Here is a 16191-nt window from a genome sequence, read left to right as displayed (position 1 = left end):
TCAAGAACAAAAAGGTGAATGTCCTACAGTGATCCAGTCAAAGTCCTGATCTCAATCCCATTGAGAATCTGTGGCACTATTTGAAAATTGCAGTCCACAAGCGTCGTCCAACCAACCTGAACAACCTGGAGCAAATCTGCCAAGAAGAATGGGCCAAAATCACTCCGACACTGTGTGCAAAGCTGGTACATACTTACCCCAAAAGACTTAAAGCTGTTATTGCAGCGAAAGGTGGGTCTCCCAAATATTAATGTGTGCTGGTTGAATACGTATACAAGCAAGATATTTCAGTTTTTTATTTTTCTTAAAAATATTTCCCAACATAAAACCAATGTCACCTTACAATAATTGATTTTGAGTTTAAGTGTTTTAAAAAATATCGAACAGAACGAAATTTCAGTATACCATTTGTAATTCAGTAATATGCGAGAATTGTTCAGGGGTCTGAATATTTTTGCAAGCCACTGTATGTGTGTGTGTATATATATATATATATATATATATATATATATATATATATATATATATATATATATATAAAATGGGAAAGAAATGTGTTAATTGGATTATTCTGCCTTTCATTGCAACTGTGGTACCATACAGTTAGCGAAGATTGGAAAGTGTTGCTTTAGCTGAAAGCTCCTGACAGAAAAGGTACAGTTTCAAATACAGGTGGAATAGCCTTGCTCTAAGCAATGCTTTGTGGTAGAGTACTGTTGCTGTCAAGGCAGACCAGCGGCGGGAATGGCGGACACAGAGCGGAGGACAAACAAAAAAAGCAAACAAAAGATTTAAATAAACAAAGAAATGAAAATATAAATCAACCCCATGCTCCCACCCAAACAGAGCTGACAGCACAACCTGCTGCTCCCAGTCCTTTCCATAAACTAGCCAAACAAAGGATCTGGCTCCTCTTTTAAACCATCTGATGGGAATTGGTCATCAAGACCCAGCCACATTTTGCACATGGATTTGGTAGGAATGGGATTTTATCCTCATAAACAATATATCAAACATTATTTTCAACAAAGCATACAATGCATTCATTTTAAAATGCAGGGCCTCAGTCCTGCCACACTCTTACACAGTGACCATTTACTGCTCCTGGGTTAGTCACAGTATGGGGTGTTAGCATTTACCATGAATTAAAACAGCATTTGGATTTATAGAAATATTCTGAACGTAACAAATTCAATGAGGACAAGAGAGACACTAAATTTCTCATTAAGACTTAGTCTGGCAGAGGATTCAATTAACTGCAGCAGAGCGTTGTAGGATCTGCAAAAGCTCTCTGCATCACCTAGATACAAGCATCGAAGATTCCTCTGGAAAAAGCCAAGGTCATCCTTCCGAAAGCAATACCATGCATGGCTAGAGAAGACTTTTTCATTACAAGAGATTTTGTCATTTAAATAAGACATTATTTCTACTGTGTTAAGTTGCACTGTAAAAAAAAAAAAAAAGTAATGAGTAAGACTTCTGGCAATGTTGCCTATGTGTCATTGTTGTGTAGTTTTATGTAGTTTTCAGTGTCGTCTTGGGACATCTACAGTATAAACAACATGAGACGAAATAGTTTACGATCTTCTAAAATTACCATGACTAGCCAGAAGAAAAAATAAAGTCAATAAACTCAATATTTGGAAGTTTTGTATTTGCAATAATTATCACAATTATTGTAATGTTTAATATAAAAAATCAGTTATCTGTGGAAATGTTTCTTCATTAACCTTACACAATGTTTGACACAGATAAATCACGGACCAGTGCCTGCCTCTGTCAAAATTAATTTATGAATAATGTAAATGTTCTTACTTATTAGCATTGTCAGCATGTACTGCTCCCTTTTTCTTGTATTTAAAATGTTTTTTTTTTTTTTTTATTATATATGTTTTGATTTAGGACATACATATTTTTCAAGTGCAACATTGTAGATCAATTACAATTCCTTCCTGGTATTTAATCACTTTCTGTGTTTAATCGAGCTACACACACAAAGTAATGTTCTGCCAGGAAACACATTTTAGTTCTATAGTGTTGTCTTTGACAACACTGCATCTTTAGTTGTATTTTCAATCTGTGGTTATTTTCCTTTAATTACTGCTGGTTTATGTCAGCAACGATAACATAGCAATGACTCTCACTTAACCCCGTGGCCAGTGATTTATGCTTCCTTTGAATGTATCCAAAGCTACCTTGGTTATACTTAAAGGCCAGGTTTCCATGCAGTTTAGAAACTCCAAATTCTCTCTCCGTTATTGTGAGAAAATGATGTAGTACACCTCTACTACGCACATTCCACTTGAAATCATAACTATGGGACACGGTAAACCCAATGTTCTCTTTAAGACCACTGACCAAATTCTACATCCAGCCACCGACAGATCCAACTCCTCTCCATCCTCCTCTCTTACCTGTCATGATTTCTCCTCTTTCTTTCGGAACAAAATCAACAACATCTATTCTATGCTCACCCACCACAAATCCAGTCTACTACTTGACCACCTTGACGCTCCTCCAGTTGCCCCTCCTGCCCTCTCCTTCTTCTCCCTTCTCTCCATTGCTGATGTTTCCGGCTTACTGTTGAAATCAACTATTGCTACATGCCCCCTGGACCCCTGGCCAACTAACCTTGTCTGTCACTCTCAACCTGTCCCTGGACTCTGTTCCTGCTGCCCTCAAGCTTGCTAGAGTTACGACAAACTCAAAAAACCATCCCTTGACCCGGCTGACTTATCTAATTTCCATCCTATCTCCCTTTTCCCTCAAAAACTGAAACATCTCACGGACAACAATCTCTACAGTCTGGTTTCCGGCTGCATCACAGTACTAAAGCTTCTGTGCTCCGGATTGTGAATGATCTCCTGCTGAATGCTGATGCTGGTGCTCCGTGCTTGTCCTTTTTGACCCAACAGCTGCTTTTGACACCATAGATCATGGCATTCTTCTCCTGGATGTCCTCTTACCTATCCGGATGCATGCAGTCGATTTTTATGCTGGATGCAGTAGTTTTGCAAACCCAGTCACTTGTGGTGTCCCCCAAGGATCTGTTCTTGGGCCCATTCTCTTCAATATCTACATGCTCCCCTTGAATCCACCAACACAACCTCATATTTCACTCTTAAAACTGGACCCTGGTAGCCCTTCTGCCATGTTCTGGCTCTCTGCTTGCATTCAAGACATCGAGGCCTGGATTTTCTTCAACTGGACACTAACAAATTTGAACTCCTTCCAGTAGGATTTAAAACCAAACTTAAGATTCTCAATTTAGCTGCCCTGAACCTTTGGAACTGTCTGCTGCTGCCTTCCACCACAGTACAAAGCCTTGGTGTACTTCTTGACAGCAATCTCTTCTTTGATGACTATATCTCTTCCATGGTCAAATCCTCCTTCGACCATCTTCGAAAAATATGTCCCTACCTTTCCCTCCCATATGCGGACATACTTTGTCATGCATTTATCTCCTCTCAACTCAACTACTGCAACCCTTTATATGGTGGTCTCCCTGCACTCACCATAAACCGAATGCAGCTAGTTCAGAATGCTGCTGCCAGGAACCTTACCAGATGTAAAAAATGTAATCTCATCACTTCCCGTCTTACCCAGCTACAGTGGCTACCTGTATACTTCAGGATTATGTTCAAAACTCTCCTCCTCACCTACAATGTACTTCATCACACAGGTCCCGTGTACCTCCTCAATCTGCTGACTCGCTATGTTCCTGCCCGCCAAATCTGGCCTGCTTGTTATCCCCCAACAAAAGTGCACCACACTTGGACAACGCTCATAATAATGATTGATTGATTGATTGTAGAGTTGAACTAAAATCTCTTAACCCTAATTCATTGAGCAAGATTTGTTTTAGAAGAGCAAAAACATGAAAAAGTTGAAAAAAAACTGTTGGTTTCATGAATCTGTCCAAAAGAACAAATATGGGGCTTAACATCAGGTTGTGGAAAAAGTGGGCGAGTAGGGTAGCATATTGTAGATTACTAGCAGTAAATGTACTGTACAAAACATTTTGACTGGCTCATTTCTAACCTAAAGTGCTGGATTTTAGCTCTGCTCATAGATTACCATAAGGATCAGGATGGCTGAAGCTACAGTTCTATAGGAAAATTTGTACACATACACACACACACACATATATATATATATATATATATATATATATATATATATATATATATATATATATATATATATATATATATGCAGTCAAAAACTGTTTAAAAGATAATAGATTGAAAGTATAGCATGTTGGTATTTCTTTTTTGTTTTGTTTTGTATTTTTGTAACGCTATGTCTGTGGTTTTGTTTTGTTTCCCTTGTTTTCTTTTGTATATTTGTTTGGTGGTAAAATGAGGCAAGCTGCACTTGCGGTTCTTCAACACAACCTTCGTGGAAACCAAGTTTATAAAAGCTGCATGATATCAGTTGTCATGCAAGGCCAAATTAGATTGCAGACAGAGACCTTTTAAATATACCCTCCCATATTTGAATGAGGTTGTTTGCATTTGGAAGGAAAACTACATGGAAACCCAAATTGCCCAAAAGATACAACCAAAGTATCATGAGAAAAATATGAGACTTATTTTTGTTTCCATGGAATCCCCACCAACAAAACAATCTTAAAATTGACAATTTTTGGCCGAGACATCAGTTAGTAATTAAATGTGTCCGAAGAGCCACTGAAAGAGTCAGCTCTGAATTCACTTGAGTGACACAGAATTGAAATACACATTATTTCCTGGTCTTTTTTTCCCATGGGCAGGGCAAATAAAAATCTACACAGTATGGGAAAAATGGTTAATATATCTTTTTTTCTGTGTCAGGGTGATTGTAATCTATTGCCCTTTTGTTATATCTATGTGCTTAACTCCAAAGCAGAGTGCTCGAGAGTGCTAACAGTGTAGGTTGGGCTGCTGCATCAAAAGATGGGGAAGCTCCTTCATGTTAAGAGCTTGAAAGTGCTGACTAAATGATTTCAAATGAAAATTACCTCTAAATGTAATATTGCAACTTTCTGCTTTTGAGGTATATTGCTGCCTGACATACATCTGAAATTTTGATTAAAAACCTTTATATTTTTTAATTTGTACATTTTTTTTTAGAAAGTGTTTGAGTATAGTACAGACATTTAACTATTGTAAGTAGGCACACATGTGTCATCTTATTAAAAAATATATGCCTAGAATATATGCCTTTTGAAGTCTGGAAGCAGACTTTCTTTTTTGTTTTACTACGAAAAGGTTTCAGATTGAAAGTGCTTCTACATTGGTGACATCAGCAGGCTTGTAAAGATGTACAGAGATGACACAGAGATGGTTGGAAATCGTAGTATATTTTAGCACTTGTTTTAGGGAAAAAGCAGTTACTGTATTCCTTCTTATTTAAGTCACACTTTTTTAACAATGTTTTGCTTCTCAAACATACCCTGCATTTTAAATTTGAGTACTGTGTAGCGATGCATGTATAAAATCGCCAACAAAAGACGTGACTATCTGAGTACACAAACAGCAACGCAACTGACTGCCGAGAGAAGACAAACCAAGCTTCCTGAGGAACTTTTACAATTTCAGCATTTCTAACAAACAGTACCAGCTAGGACAGATTGGAAATGCTGATCAGACACCTGTATTTTTTGACATGTCAAGCAATACCACAGTACTTCAATGCTGTTGTTGTTTCTGTGTTACTGGAATGCCAGTGAGCGGTAGTATGTTGTGACGGTCGACTATTCCTACAGAACAATATCCTAATCCCAGCACTAAACAATGACCATGCCAGCCCCGTGCACACATACACAGAGAAACACAAAAAAAGCTAAATGTATCTATTCCAGTTTAGCGAAAATGGGTGGTGATGAGAACCCATATATGATAATTCCCTTTGTTGATAATTAGTTTAACATAGGTCATCATAGCACCTTGTTTCTTTAAATGTTCAATTTTCACAAACAAGCTAGCTCCACAGAGTTATTAACTAAACAAAACAAAATATCAATTTGCAGCAGCTGCTACATGAAACAAAACAATTGACAGCATTGCTCATATGCAGGTTGTTTTGTTTACATTAATGTGCAGCTCCTCTTTCTTTTAGTTGTTCAGACTCCAGACAGGTAACATTTTGAGTTTGTTCTTGGTTCTTGTTTTAAATTCAGCAGTCTTCCCTGTGTTATCCAACAGATGACGGCCAACCCTGCGTTTTTAAAAGCCCTTAGGACTGCCACAATGTGTACGACAGTGATGTCATCTTAAGTGTTATACAGTGTGCAGCACAATAAACAACCTCTGTAGTTAATCTACAACAACACTGTTTTTAAGCATAATTAAGGTTCTATCTTTGTAAATGCATATTTATTTGAAGTTTTTTTTTTTTTTTCCTCAAATTGAGGGTGGTAAAGTTGGGCTGCGTCTTAAATTCAAGGGTGTCTTAAATTCGAAGCAATACGTTATTTTGCACAGTCAAAGCTAGTTTCCCATCCTATTAGGGATTACTCTTGCATTTGTTTTCATTTTCTTCAAGGTTTATAGTTGCAAAGACTTACTCCTCTTTAGGAAAAAATCTTAAATCTGTGTAGACTTGCAATTCATTTTAAAGTGTGGCTTAGCTCTTTTACTTCTTTTCCAACACACACTTATGAGCTGCCCGTGGACTCTTTCATTGACAAGAGATTGTTTGTAAATTAATAAATTCATATCCACAGCATGTGTGGATATACCCCAGGCAACTTTATGCCATTCCTGCACATATACAGACACACAGGCATTCTCAGTTTTCAGAAAAAATATTGATTGCAGTTGACGTTTGGATTAGAACTAATAGTAAGAAATAATGTATTTAAAAAATGTATGTGCTTGTTTTTCTCTCAACAGAGTGTAAGTGAATTCGGACTGGACATCATTGAGACCCCAGAGGGAGACAAATGGCCACAGCTGATTGTCCAGCAGAACCTTGATCGAGAGCAGAAAGACACATTTGTCATGAAGATCAAGGTGGAAGATGGGGGGTCACCACCAAAGTCAAGCACTGCCATCCTCCAAGTGACCATCGCAGATGTCAATGACAACCGCCCTGTGTTCAAGGAAAGTGAAATTGAGTTGAGCATCCCAGAAAATGCCCCAGTTGGTACTTCAGTCACGCAACTTCATGCTACGGATGCTGATCTGGGCTTGAACGCACAGATCCACTTTTCCTTTAGCAACCAAATTTCCAGTGCTGCCAAAAGGCTTTTCAATATTGACAGTACTTCTGGATTGATCACTATTAAAGAACCACTAGACAGAGAGGCATCTCCAGTTCATAAATTGACGGTATTGGCTAGTGATGGGAGCTCTACCCCTTCTAGAGCTATAGTGACAGTCAACATTACGGATATCAATGACAATGTCCCCTCCATAGATACAAGGTATATCATCAACCCCATCAATGGGACAGTCCTTTTATCAGAAAAAGCCCCTCTCAATACCAAAATCGCTCTAATTACAGTGATGGACAAGGATGCTGACTTGAATGGGAAAGTCACTTGCTACACCGACCATGATGTCCCCTTTCGATTGAAACCTGTCTTTGACAATCAATTCTTGCTGGAGACTGCGGCTCCTCTGGATTATGAGACAACCAGGGAGTATGCTATTAAGATAGTGGCATCCGATTCGGGAAAGCCTCCACTCAACACTTCAGCTATGGTACTGATAAAGATCAAAGATGAGAATGACAATGTCCCGACTTTTACCCAACCAGTTATAGGACTGTCCATTCCAGAAAATAATGCGCCTGGCACTCAGTTGACAAAAATTAGCGCAACTGATGCGGACAGCGGGCGTAATGCAGAGATCAGTTATTCCCTGGGATATGACGCCCCTTCAGTTTTCAATCTAGACCGCAGGTCAGGAATCCTGTCAGTGGTGCGCAGATTGGACAGGGAAAAGCAGGACAAGTACACCTTCACAGTTGTGGCTAAAGATAATGGCTCCCCTTCTCTGCAGAGCAACTCCACTGTGATGGTGATGGTCCAGGATCAAAATGACAACAGTCCGGCTTTCACTCACAATGAATACAACTTCTATGTGCCTGAAAACTTACCTTTGTATGGTACAGTGGGCTTGATCACAGTAACGGATGTGGACTCTGGAGATAATGCAGTTATCACCCTCTCCATATTGAATGGCAAAGACAGCTTTGTCATAGATCCTAAAACTGGAGTTATTAAACCCAACATCACCTTTGACAGAGAACAGCAAAGCTCTTACAGCTTTGTGGTAAAGGCTGTAGATGCAGGTCGGCCTCAGCGTTCCTCGCTTGCCAAAGTCACCATCAATGTTGTGGATATAAATGACAACCGGCCTGTGTTTGTTATCCCATCCTCCAACCACTCTTATGATTTAGTCAAGTCAACCACCAGCCCAGGATCCGTGGTGACAAGAGTGTTTGCTATAGACAATGACACTGGCATGAATGCAGAACTTCACTACAGCATCATTGGTGGTGGCGCTAGGGGGTTGTTTTCCATTGATAAAATTACTGGCAACATTACATTGCAAGAAAAGATTTTAGCTGCAGATCAGGGCTTGCACAGGCTTGTAGTCAAAGTCAAGGACTTGGGGCAGCCTGAATCGTTATATGCCATTGCTCTAGTGCATTTGTTTGTCAATGAAACTGTGGCCAATGTCACATACATTCAAGAGCTTGTGCATAAAAGCATGGAAACTCCTTTGGATCGGAACGTAGGTGACAGCGTGGTGACCCCCCAGAACAATGGGTACATCATAGTAGTCATTGCAATCATTGCAGGGACCATGACAGTGATTCTTGTCATATTTGTCACAGCTCTGGTGCGCTGCCGGCAAACGCCAAGGCACAAAGTGGTGCAAAAGAGTAAACAGAGTGGCGAGTGGGTGTCCCCCAACCAGGAGAACCGGCAAACCAAGAAGAAAAAGAAGAAGAAGAAGAGGTCTCCCAAGAGCCTTCTCTTGAACTTTGTCACCATAGAAGAATCTAAGCCAGATGACCCGGGCCATGAGCGCATTAATGGAACCTTGGACCTCCCAGTGGAGTTGGAAGAGCAGACTATGGGAAAGTACAACTGGGCCACCACACCCTCAACCTTCAAGCCGGACAGTCCAGATTTGGCTAAGCATTACAAGTCAGCCTCCCCTCAGCCCTCCTTCCAGATCAAACCTGAGACCCCGGTCCCGCCCAAGAAACATCATGTCATTCAGGAGCTTCCGCTGGAAAACACCTTTGTGGTGGGTTCTGACTCACTCTCCAAGTGTTCTTCAAGCAGCTCGGATCCCTACAGTGTCTCAGAGTGCAGCTGCCAAGGAGGCTTCAAGACCACAGGGCCCATTCACACACGCCAGGTAAACCAAAGCTTCTAGCTGTCTTCCTTTCCCTCTACTCTCCCTTCTTATTCCCCTTCTCTGTCTGTTTTTCTCGGGTGGGATGGGAGATGGTCATGCTTGGCTGAGGTATTGAAATTTAAGCAGATGTCTATTAATCAGTGTTAGGGGAATAAAACAATACAATGCAGTTCTTCTCAGCTGCAGGTGAAGTGAGTGTTAAGTAATGGAGGTGGAGGAGATATTTTCTCTAGGTGGCACTGTGGCACTTTTTCTTGCTTGCAGAAAGAGAGAGTGAGAGAGAAGTGCACACAGTTTAAGCAGTGCTGCAGCAGTTATGCGTTGATAAAAACAGAAAAGAAGCAGAGGCAGGATCTTTGTGTGTCCTTATCAGCGTGGTGTACACACAGAATCTAGCAATCTAGGCCAGGTGCAAAATAAAAACTTTGCAGGATACAATTAGTGCTAATGGTACCAGTTCATGGGATGTCTGCATTCTCTTGGAAAGGGGTTCATTTTCAAGGTCTAGCTCAGACATACACAAATATATTACGAACAGATGAGAATGCTGCACCTGACAGGAAGATTGCATCGACATTCAGGCTTTTAAGAGCTCCTTGCTTGACATTTACAACAGAGCAAAACTGACTCAGGCAATGATAAAGCACTACGTTTGAGTGTCTGAAGGAAATTGAAGGTACTAATTGGAATTTGTTTATGGGCAAAGCAATAAATGACAATAGCTAGCCAGAAACTTTGAGGCAGATTGTAACAGCTCTCCAGTTTTGGTTTGATTATGTGTAAGCTTTGACCTTAAAGAGTGCATTGCACTGCAGGTACAAATAGTAAACATCAGAACCAACCGGTCACCAAAGGGAATTCACATTGTCAAGGTCTCTCTCTTGACTTTCACTTGTATTGAACCAAGAAAATCTCTTCTGAGGTTTACTACCTGCTAAGAGCAGGTGACCGATTAATTCAGGTGGCTGTAAATACAGTTATCAATATATGTAATTTGTACAGCAAGTGTACATGTGCAGCATATCCTTTGTTGGGTGAAGTACAAAATTCAAAAAGGCCTAATAAATAAGATCAGAGAGAGGTTATAAATATAAATAAGAAAAGACAATAAACTGACGAGCATCCACGATGGTCTGCTTTCCTGGTAAAAGGCCGGGGTCTTCCCAGCTGAAAGCAATACATGTTATAATAAGATTGATAAGATGAGAGAGATGAAGGGCAAGGGAGACTTCCAGGACCAGGGCTATCTGAATACATTTTACTGTATTTTCAGTGTTTTTCACTGCTGTATAGTATGGGTACTTTTACTGTCTGCCATGTTTAATCTACAGTAAATAGGGAACCTGCCAAACCTTGATTCAAATAGCATCTGAAAATGTTATTTTAAGTTGTAATTCTGACTGTAATTAAGCTATAACTTTCATTTTAATATAGTGCACATCGATGCACAGCACAACTTCTGTGGGTCATTATACTGCTGAACACCACTCAAATTTCATTTATGATTATATTTAATTGATTGATTATTTATTTACCAAACACAAATAAATGATGTGATGGAAGTTTCAGCAACAATTATTCATACTCCAAAAGTCTGCCAAATGGCCCATGTATAACCCTATACAAATATTTTCTGCAACCACGACAGACCCATATGTTTCAGTGTAAATTAGTGACTTTACCTACACTGAATATTAACATATGGCACATCAATCTCCTTGATTCTGTTTTGAAGTGCTGGTTTATGTACTGTAGCTTGACATGTCAAAGAACGGCAAAGTTTTACAAAACATATTGTTTAGTGTTCTACTTATTGATACCTCCCTAGCTGTACTTTTTTTGGAGCAGTAAATAAATGTTGGATTGAACACAGCATACTGTATCCCCAGTGTAGCACCCTATTTGAATATCTGGTTTGTCCCGTCTTTATTGGTTACCAGTCACTTAGAGAATAAATTACAAAATGTTATTATTTACATTTAAAGCATTACATGGCACCCTCCTATCTTTCTGATATCATACTCCGCTGTGTTACTAGTCGGGTGCTGTGGTCTGCGGAGCCTGACCTACTTAGTGTACTGTCTGTTCGAACTGCCACGTATGGATTGCGTTCTTTATCCATCTAGCAGGCTCAGGTCTTTGGTTAAATTTTTATTGTAGTATATTGTTTTTTTCTCTGTTTTTGTTATTTTATTGTTTGCAGATTTTGTAGGGTAAAGTGTTTATTTTTTTCCTTTGCTATGGAAAGTGCCCCACGACGCTCTCCGTGTATATGGGGCGCTATTTCCAATTTTAAATTTGATTGATTTGATTGATTGATTGATATCTGATGTTCAAAGGCTGTGTTTTGTATTTCTATAAATACTTTGTTTGCTTCATCTGAGCCTTTGAAAGGTGACCCCTTCTGGCAAAGTGGTAATTAGTGCACAGGTGTAGAGCAGGTACAGTAATCCAATGATGCAGACAACAGAGTACGGGTAAAATGTTCTCTTTTATTTATAATCCAATGGTCTGATGACCAAGCAGTAAATAATAGAGGACTGGCAGTAATAATAAAGGGTTGCAGTCCCACAAATAATAAACACAGTACTAAACACAATTAGACACACACACACAATCACCAGTCCAAAGTGAGTGCTGCAGTTTTTTACATGAAACAATGGTGCAGTGATGTCCGGGTTTTGTGCTGGCCCTAAGCGACAGCTTCAGATTGTGTTAGCTGTCTAGTCTAGGGAACAATGAACAGACCGACAGACCTACAAAACAAACAAAACACTCACGGTTCCCTATAATAATACAGAAGTCCTTCCGGTTTCAGCGTAACCATAATAAGGAACTGATCACATCACTATGTCCCCTTATATACCGTCAACCATGACCCCTTGGTTAACGGGTGCAACCGCTCCTCCAATCCATGGATGCCACATCGTTTCCCTTCCGGGCCAATGATTGCATATACCGTAGCATCGCCCCTTTTCTAGATGGCCAACTTCCGCCGAACCTTAGGAATTAATTGTTGGGCCATCCAGTCCAGGGTACTCTGTTCCCTTTACACAGCTCTATCACAGTTCAGGAGGGAGATCTAACACGAAGAATCATTATTTCTCTGCCACACACCTAGAAACAATCTTCATTCCTTTTTTCATATACCTTTTATTTTTAGGCCAATTTATTGTCACTGCACATTCTTTATAATCCTTTTACAAGGCCTGATTTTGGAAAAAGAGATTTTGGAATTGATTTTACTGCTTGTCAGATTGGTTTACCTTGCCAGGGTTACATTTGCCTAGTTTGTCAAATTCAGAAATAATATAGTATCTCGTATTCGTACTGTCAAGAAATAAATCTACTGAACAGATTTCTAGTTTTAACTCCATTGGATCTATTGTTTAATCTGAACAGTAGTTCACATAACTGGCATGCAGGTACGCAAGCACACCAATAAAAAAAAATGAAGACTTCCGTATTGTTTTTAAGACGCAAATGCGTACCGCCAGTACATTTTTAACAGGAAAGCATTTTTCATATAGGCAGCGAGGGTGCTCACGCTTGCAAGGTCAAACATGTATTATCTGGCTGTGACCCATAGCTGCCTAACCTCCCAATTTATTGTACTGTTTGATATCTTACACATTGTAATAACCAGCAATCTATGCTCTGGACCACTTAAACAGCAGTCCAGACTATTTAAACATAAATAAACTTTGTTGTCTCTGAAACTGCCATTAAGCATTCTGCTTGTGAGCATGGGTTTTCACATGTGAACATTTTAAAAAACAAGTATTTATCTCGCCTATCAGCCTCATGCCTTTCTGCCCTGATGCACATTCATATGTGTAAGATGACCACTGAAGCCTTTGACCCTGAACCCAGCACCCTTGACAGTGGTGCAAAATTGTTTTGAAAATTGGTGCTAAACTGTTTTGAAATTTTAACATTAGAGAGCCGCCCTAATCAAGCCCCCCTTATAACTTCTCACTCAACCGGTGTATGTGGATGAGTGTGGGTGGGTCATGTGAGTAGTCCAGACCCAATGAGAAACTATCATCATCTATGGTTGCTAAGGATTAATAATAATAATAATAATAATAATAATAATAATAATAATAATAATAATATAATAATAATATAATAATAATAATAATAATAATAATAAATTAAAAATGGCGCCAGAATTTAATGTCGCTCGTGCTATATGAGGTACACTGGTGCTAGAATCCAGCTCCAGATTTGCACCCCTTATCCTTGACATCTCAATTGTTTGAACTGTCTGAAGTGGAGCTAGACAGCAGCTTGGATAATGACCTCTAATTTTGGGGCGTACCAAACCTTTTCTGCTGATACTCATGTGAGAACCTAAAATAAAGGTTTAGCTTTAAAATAAAGGCAAAGCTTTAAAATAAAGTGCTCTATTCACAATGTATTTCCTTTTTCCTGGATTATATACAGTGCTTGTATACATTCAACTGTTTTAGTGGCTTGGGTTTTAAACTTTATTTAAATATTCAGAAAACAGTAGAATGTATGTTTTAAAGCTGGAAGGATACTCAATAGAGAATATTTTTTTAGGGGGGGTGGGGGTAGCAACAAGTGTCAGTAGGATAGTAAACACAGACATCAAATAATTACATTTTTGGTATAAAACTGTACAGGATTGCTGTAGAGAAAATAGTTATATTTTGAGATTATAGTGCTTCTGTTGCGTTCCCATAAACGCACTCTTTTTCTTGCCTCCTATAGTTAGTGGGCCTTTTGTATATGCATTATTAATGCTCAGACATATGACGCCGTGACAATAAAATGCCAAACATTTTATACAAGTATGTCCTTGTATGGTCGTTGAGTGATTTACTGAAGGCTTATACCATTACTGTGATGTCATCCTTTGTTCTAGTTGATCAATTTTATGAATGCACACTGCAGTCTCATTACATAGAAATGTTTTTAAGTGCTATAAACAACTCAAGAGTGTTGAGTCCGTGCTAACTAATACACAGACACAGGTCCTGCACCCATTCATGTTATGCCTTTAATGGAAGAGCAAACTACACAACCTTGCATACCTAAATTACTGGTTATTTGTGTACATCTTTTTGCTTAAAGAACATGGTAATCCTTTATCGCATGGTAGGAAATATATAATATACTTGAAACCATGACTCTTTTACTTACCTTCACTGCATGTATGCATACTATTCTGGAACATGTAGATTAATTCATACAGTATAAGATTATTATTCAAGTTTGCAAGTGTTTGTTGTGTCTTGTGGTTAATAAACTTAACTAAGCTCTGTCACATATCTGGGCAGGGAATCAAGCTTGCGACTGATGAGTATACAGCTGCTGTATAGATTGCATTTGGAGCTGGTCAATAGAAATTCGGGCAGTGGCAGCTACAAGGCCTGGAAACTTTTGTAGAGAAATACTGCCACTCTTGCAGTTTTGACCTATGCAGCCTTATAGATGCAGTGAGTTGTCAGCAACAATTTATAACTGCCTACCCTCCTTGTAGCCTTCTTCATGTCAGTGATATAAGATACAAAACATAAGTTTTTAGCAAAAAGAAATCCCTCCCTTACAGTCACCTCTTTATTTCAAATATTTTACACATTATATTTTTACATAATATACATTATACATTCTGGAATCAGAATTTTAGACAAAGTAATTCATACACATAGCAGATTCCAAGTGTACATTTATATGACCACAGGATTACCATCCATTTCACTGATACAATTGACAATCCCTAAATAGAGAAGGCTGAACTACAACCAGAACTGGTATCTTACAGTACATCTTTAGCAGAGTAGGCTTCAACAATATAACAAAGGTTAGTGACTTGCCATCCTTAACACAGAAATGCATCAGTGCACTTTTATATATCTGTAATTGAAGCTGTCATGGAATTTTTATTTAGTTCCAGCCAGCTGCAGAGTTCTAAGATTGCCGCTGAAGTTGGATGGCCCACACGTTGTTTTGATCGCAATTGGCAAGCTTAATTTAAATAAAGAATGAGAATACTGCTTAACAACAAATACCTGAAAGACCTTAAAAAAGGTGTTTCTTTGTATTAAGTCAAGTTAAGAAGCAAAACAAATCATAACACTAATTAAGATGCAGTGTCTGACATTTTAGCAGCTAATCGTTGCCATTAAGAAGACAGCATCTTTGACTAAAGCTGCACAAGTTGGAAGACAGTAACTCAAACAAATACGTGTTTACACTTCTAAGCAGCTGCTACTCAATCTGTAAGTTATAGTAAAACCTTTTGCTTCTTTTTGGTTTCCAAAACAGGGGTAACCTTGCCCCTTGAATTTTCTAAGATTTACTTCTCCCAATCTCAACGCCAGTCTGTGCCTTGGTTTTGAACCTATATTTAACTTTTTTTTTTTTTTTAATTTACCCAGATAATCTCCAGCCTAGCAGCTGCTCAGTTGTCTGCTTTTAAGATGTGTCTCGAACTTCTATCCAGTTGAACATAAAAAACAATGTTGCTACTTAGCCTACAGACAGCAACACACAAAAGCAGAGCAGATCTGTTCAGCTCATTGTAAAATCTTGCAGTTCAAACTGCTTTATTGTATGTGTATTGCATTAAGTGAATTACCTGAGTTGATTTCATACAGTCAGGCTTGTGTTTAAACTATTGGTGAATAACATTAGAACCCTTTAGACTTGAGAGTTTATACTTGTTCTGTGGAACTCCTGATTCCAGTTGAACATTTTATTTCTCCAACTTGTCTATGTCATGCACAACAAAACAGTATTAGAGAGCAATATTATTTTTTAAATATTTGTTTTTAACATTAACAAAAATGCCAAC

At 38.8% G+C, this 16191-nt stretch overlaps 1 protein-coding gene across 2 annotated transcripts in view; it reads left to right on the top strand.

Annotated features, from left to right (window-relative positions):
- The window catches only part of LOC121318706 (protocadherin-11 X-linked-like), a 315082-nt gene that overhangs the window by 21983 nt on the left and 276908 nt on the right, over nucleotides 1–16191 (top strand). For both annotated transcript variants that reach the window (XM_041255664.1, XM_041255665.1), the window contains exon 3: nucleotides 6879–9365. In XM_041255664.1, coding sequence (XP_041111598.1) covers nucleotides 6879–9365 — 2487 coding nt within the window. The remainder of the gene's footprint in view (nucleotides 1–6878; nucleotides 9366–16191) is intronic.

This window comes from Polyodon spathula, chromosome 7 (assembly GCF_017654505.1).
Source record: "Polyodon spathula isolate WHYD16114869_AA chromosome 7, ASM1765450v1, whole genome shotgun sequence".
Lineage (NCBI taxonomy): Eukaryota > Metazoa > Chordata > Actinopteri > Acipenseriformes > Polyodontidae > Polyodon > Polyodon spathula.
This window is presented reverse-complemented; position numbering and strand designations above follow the sequence as displayed.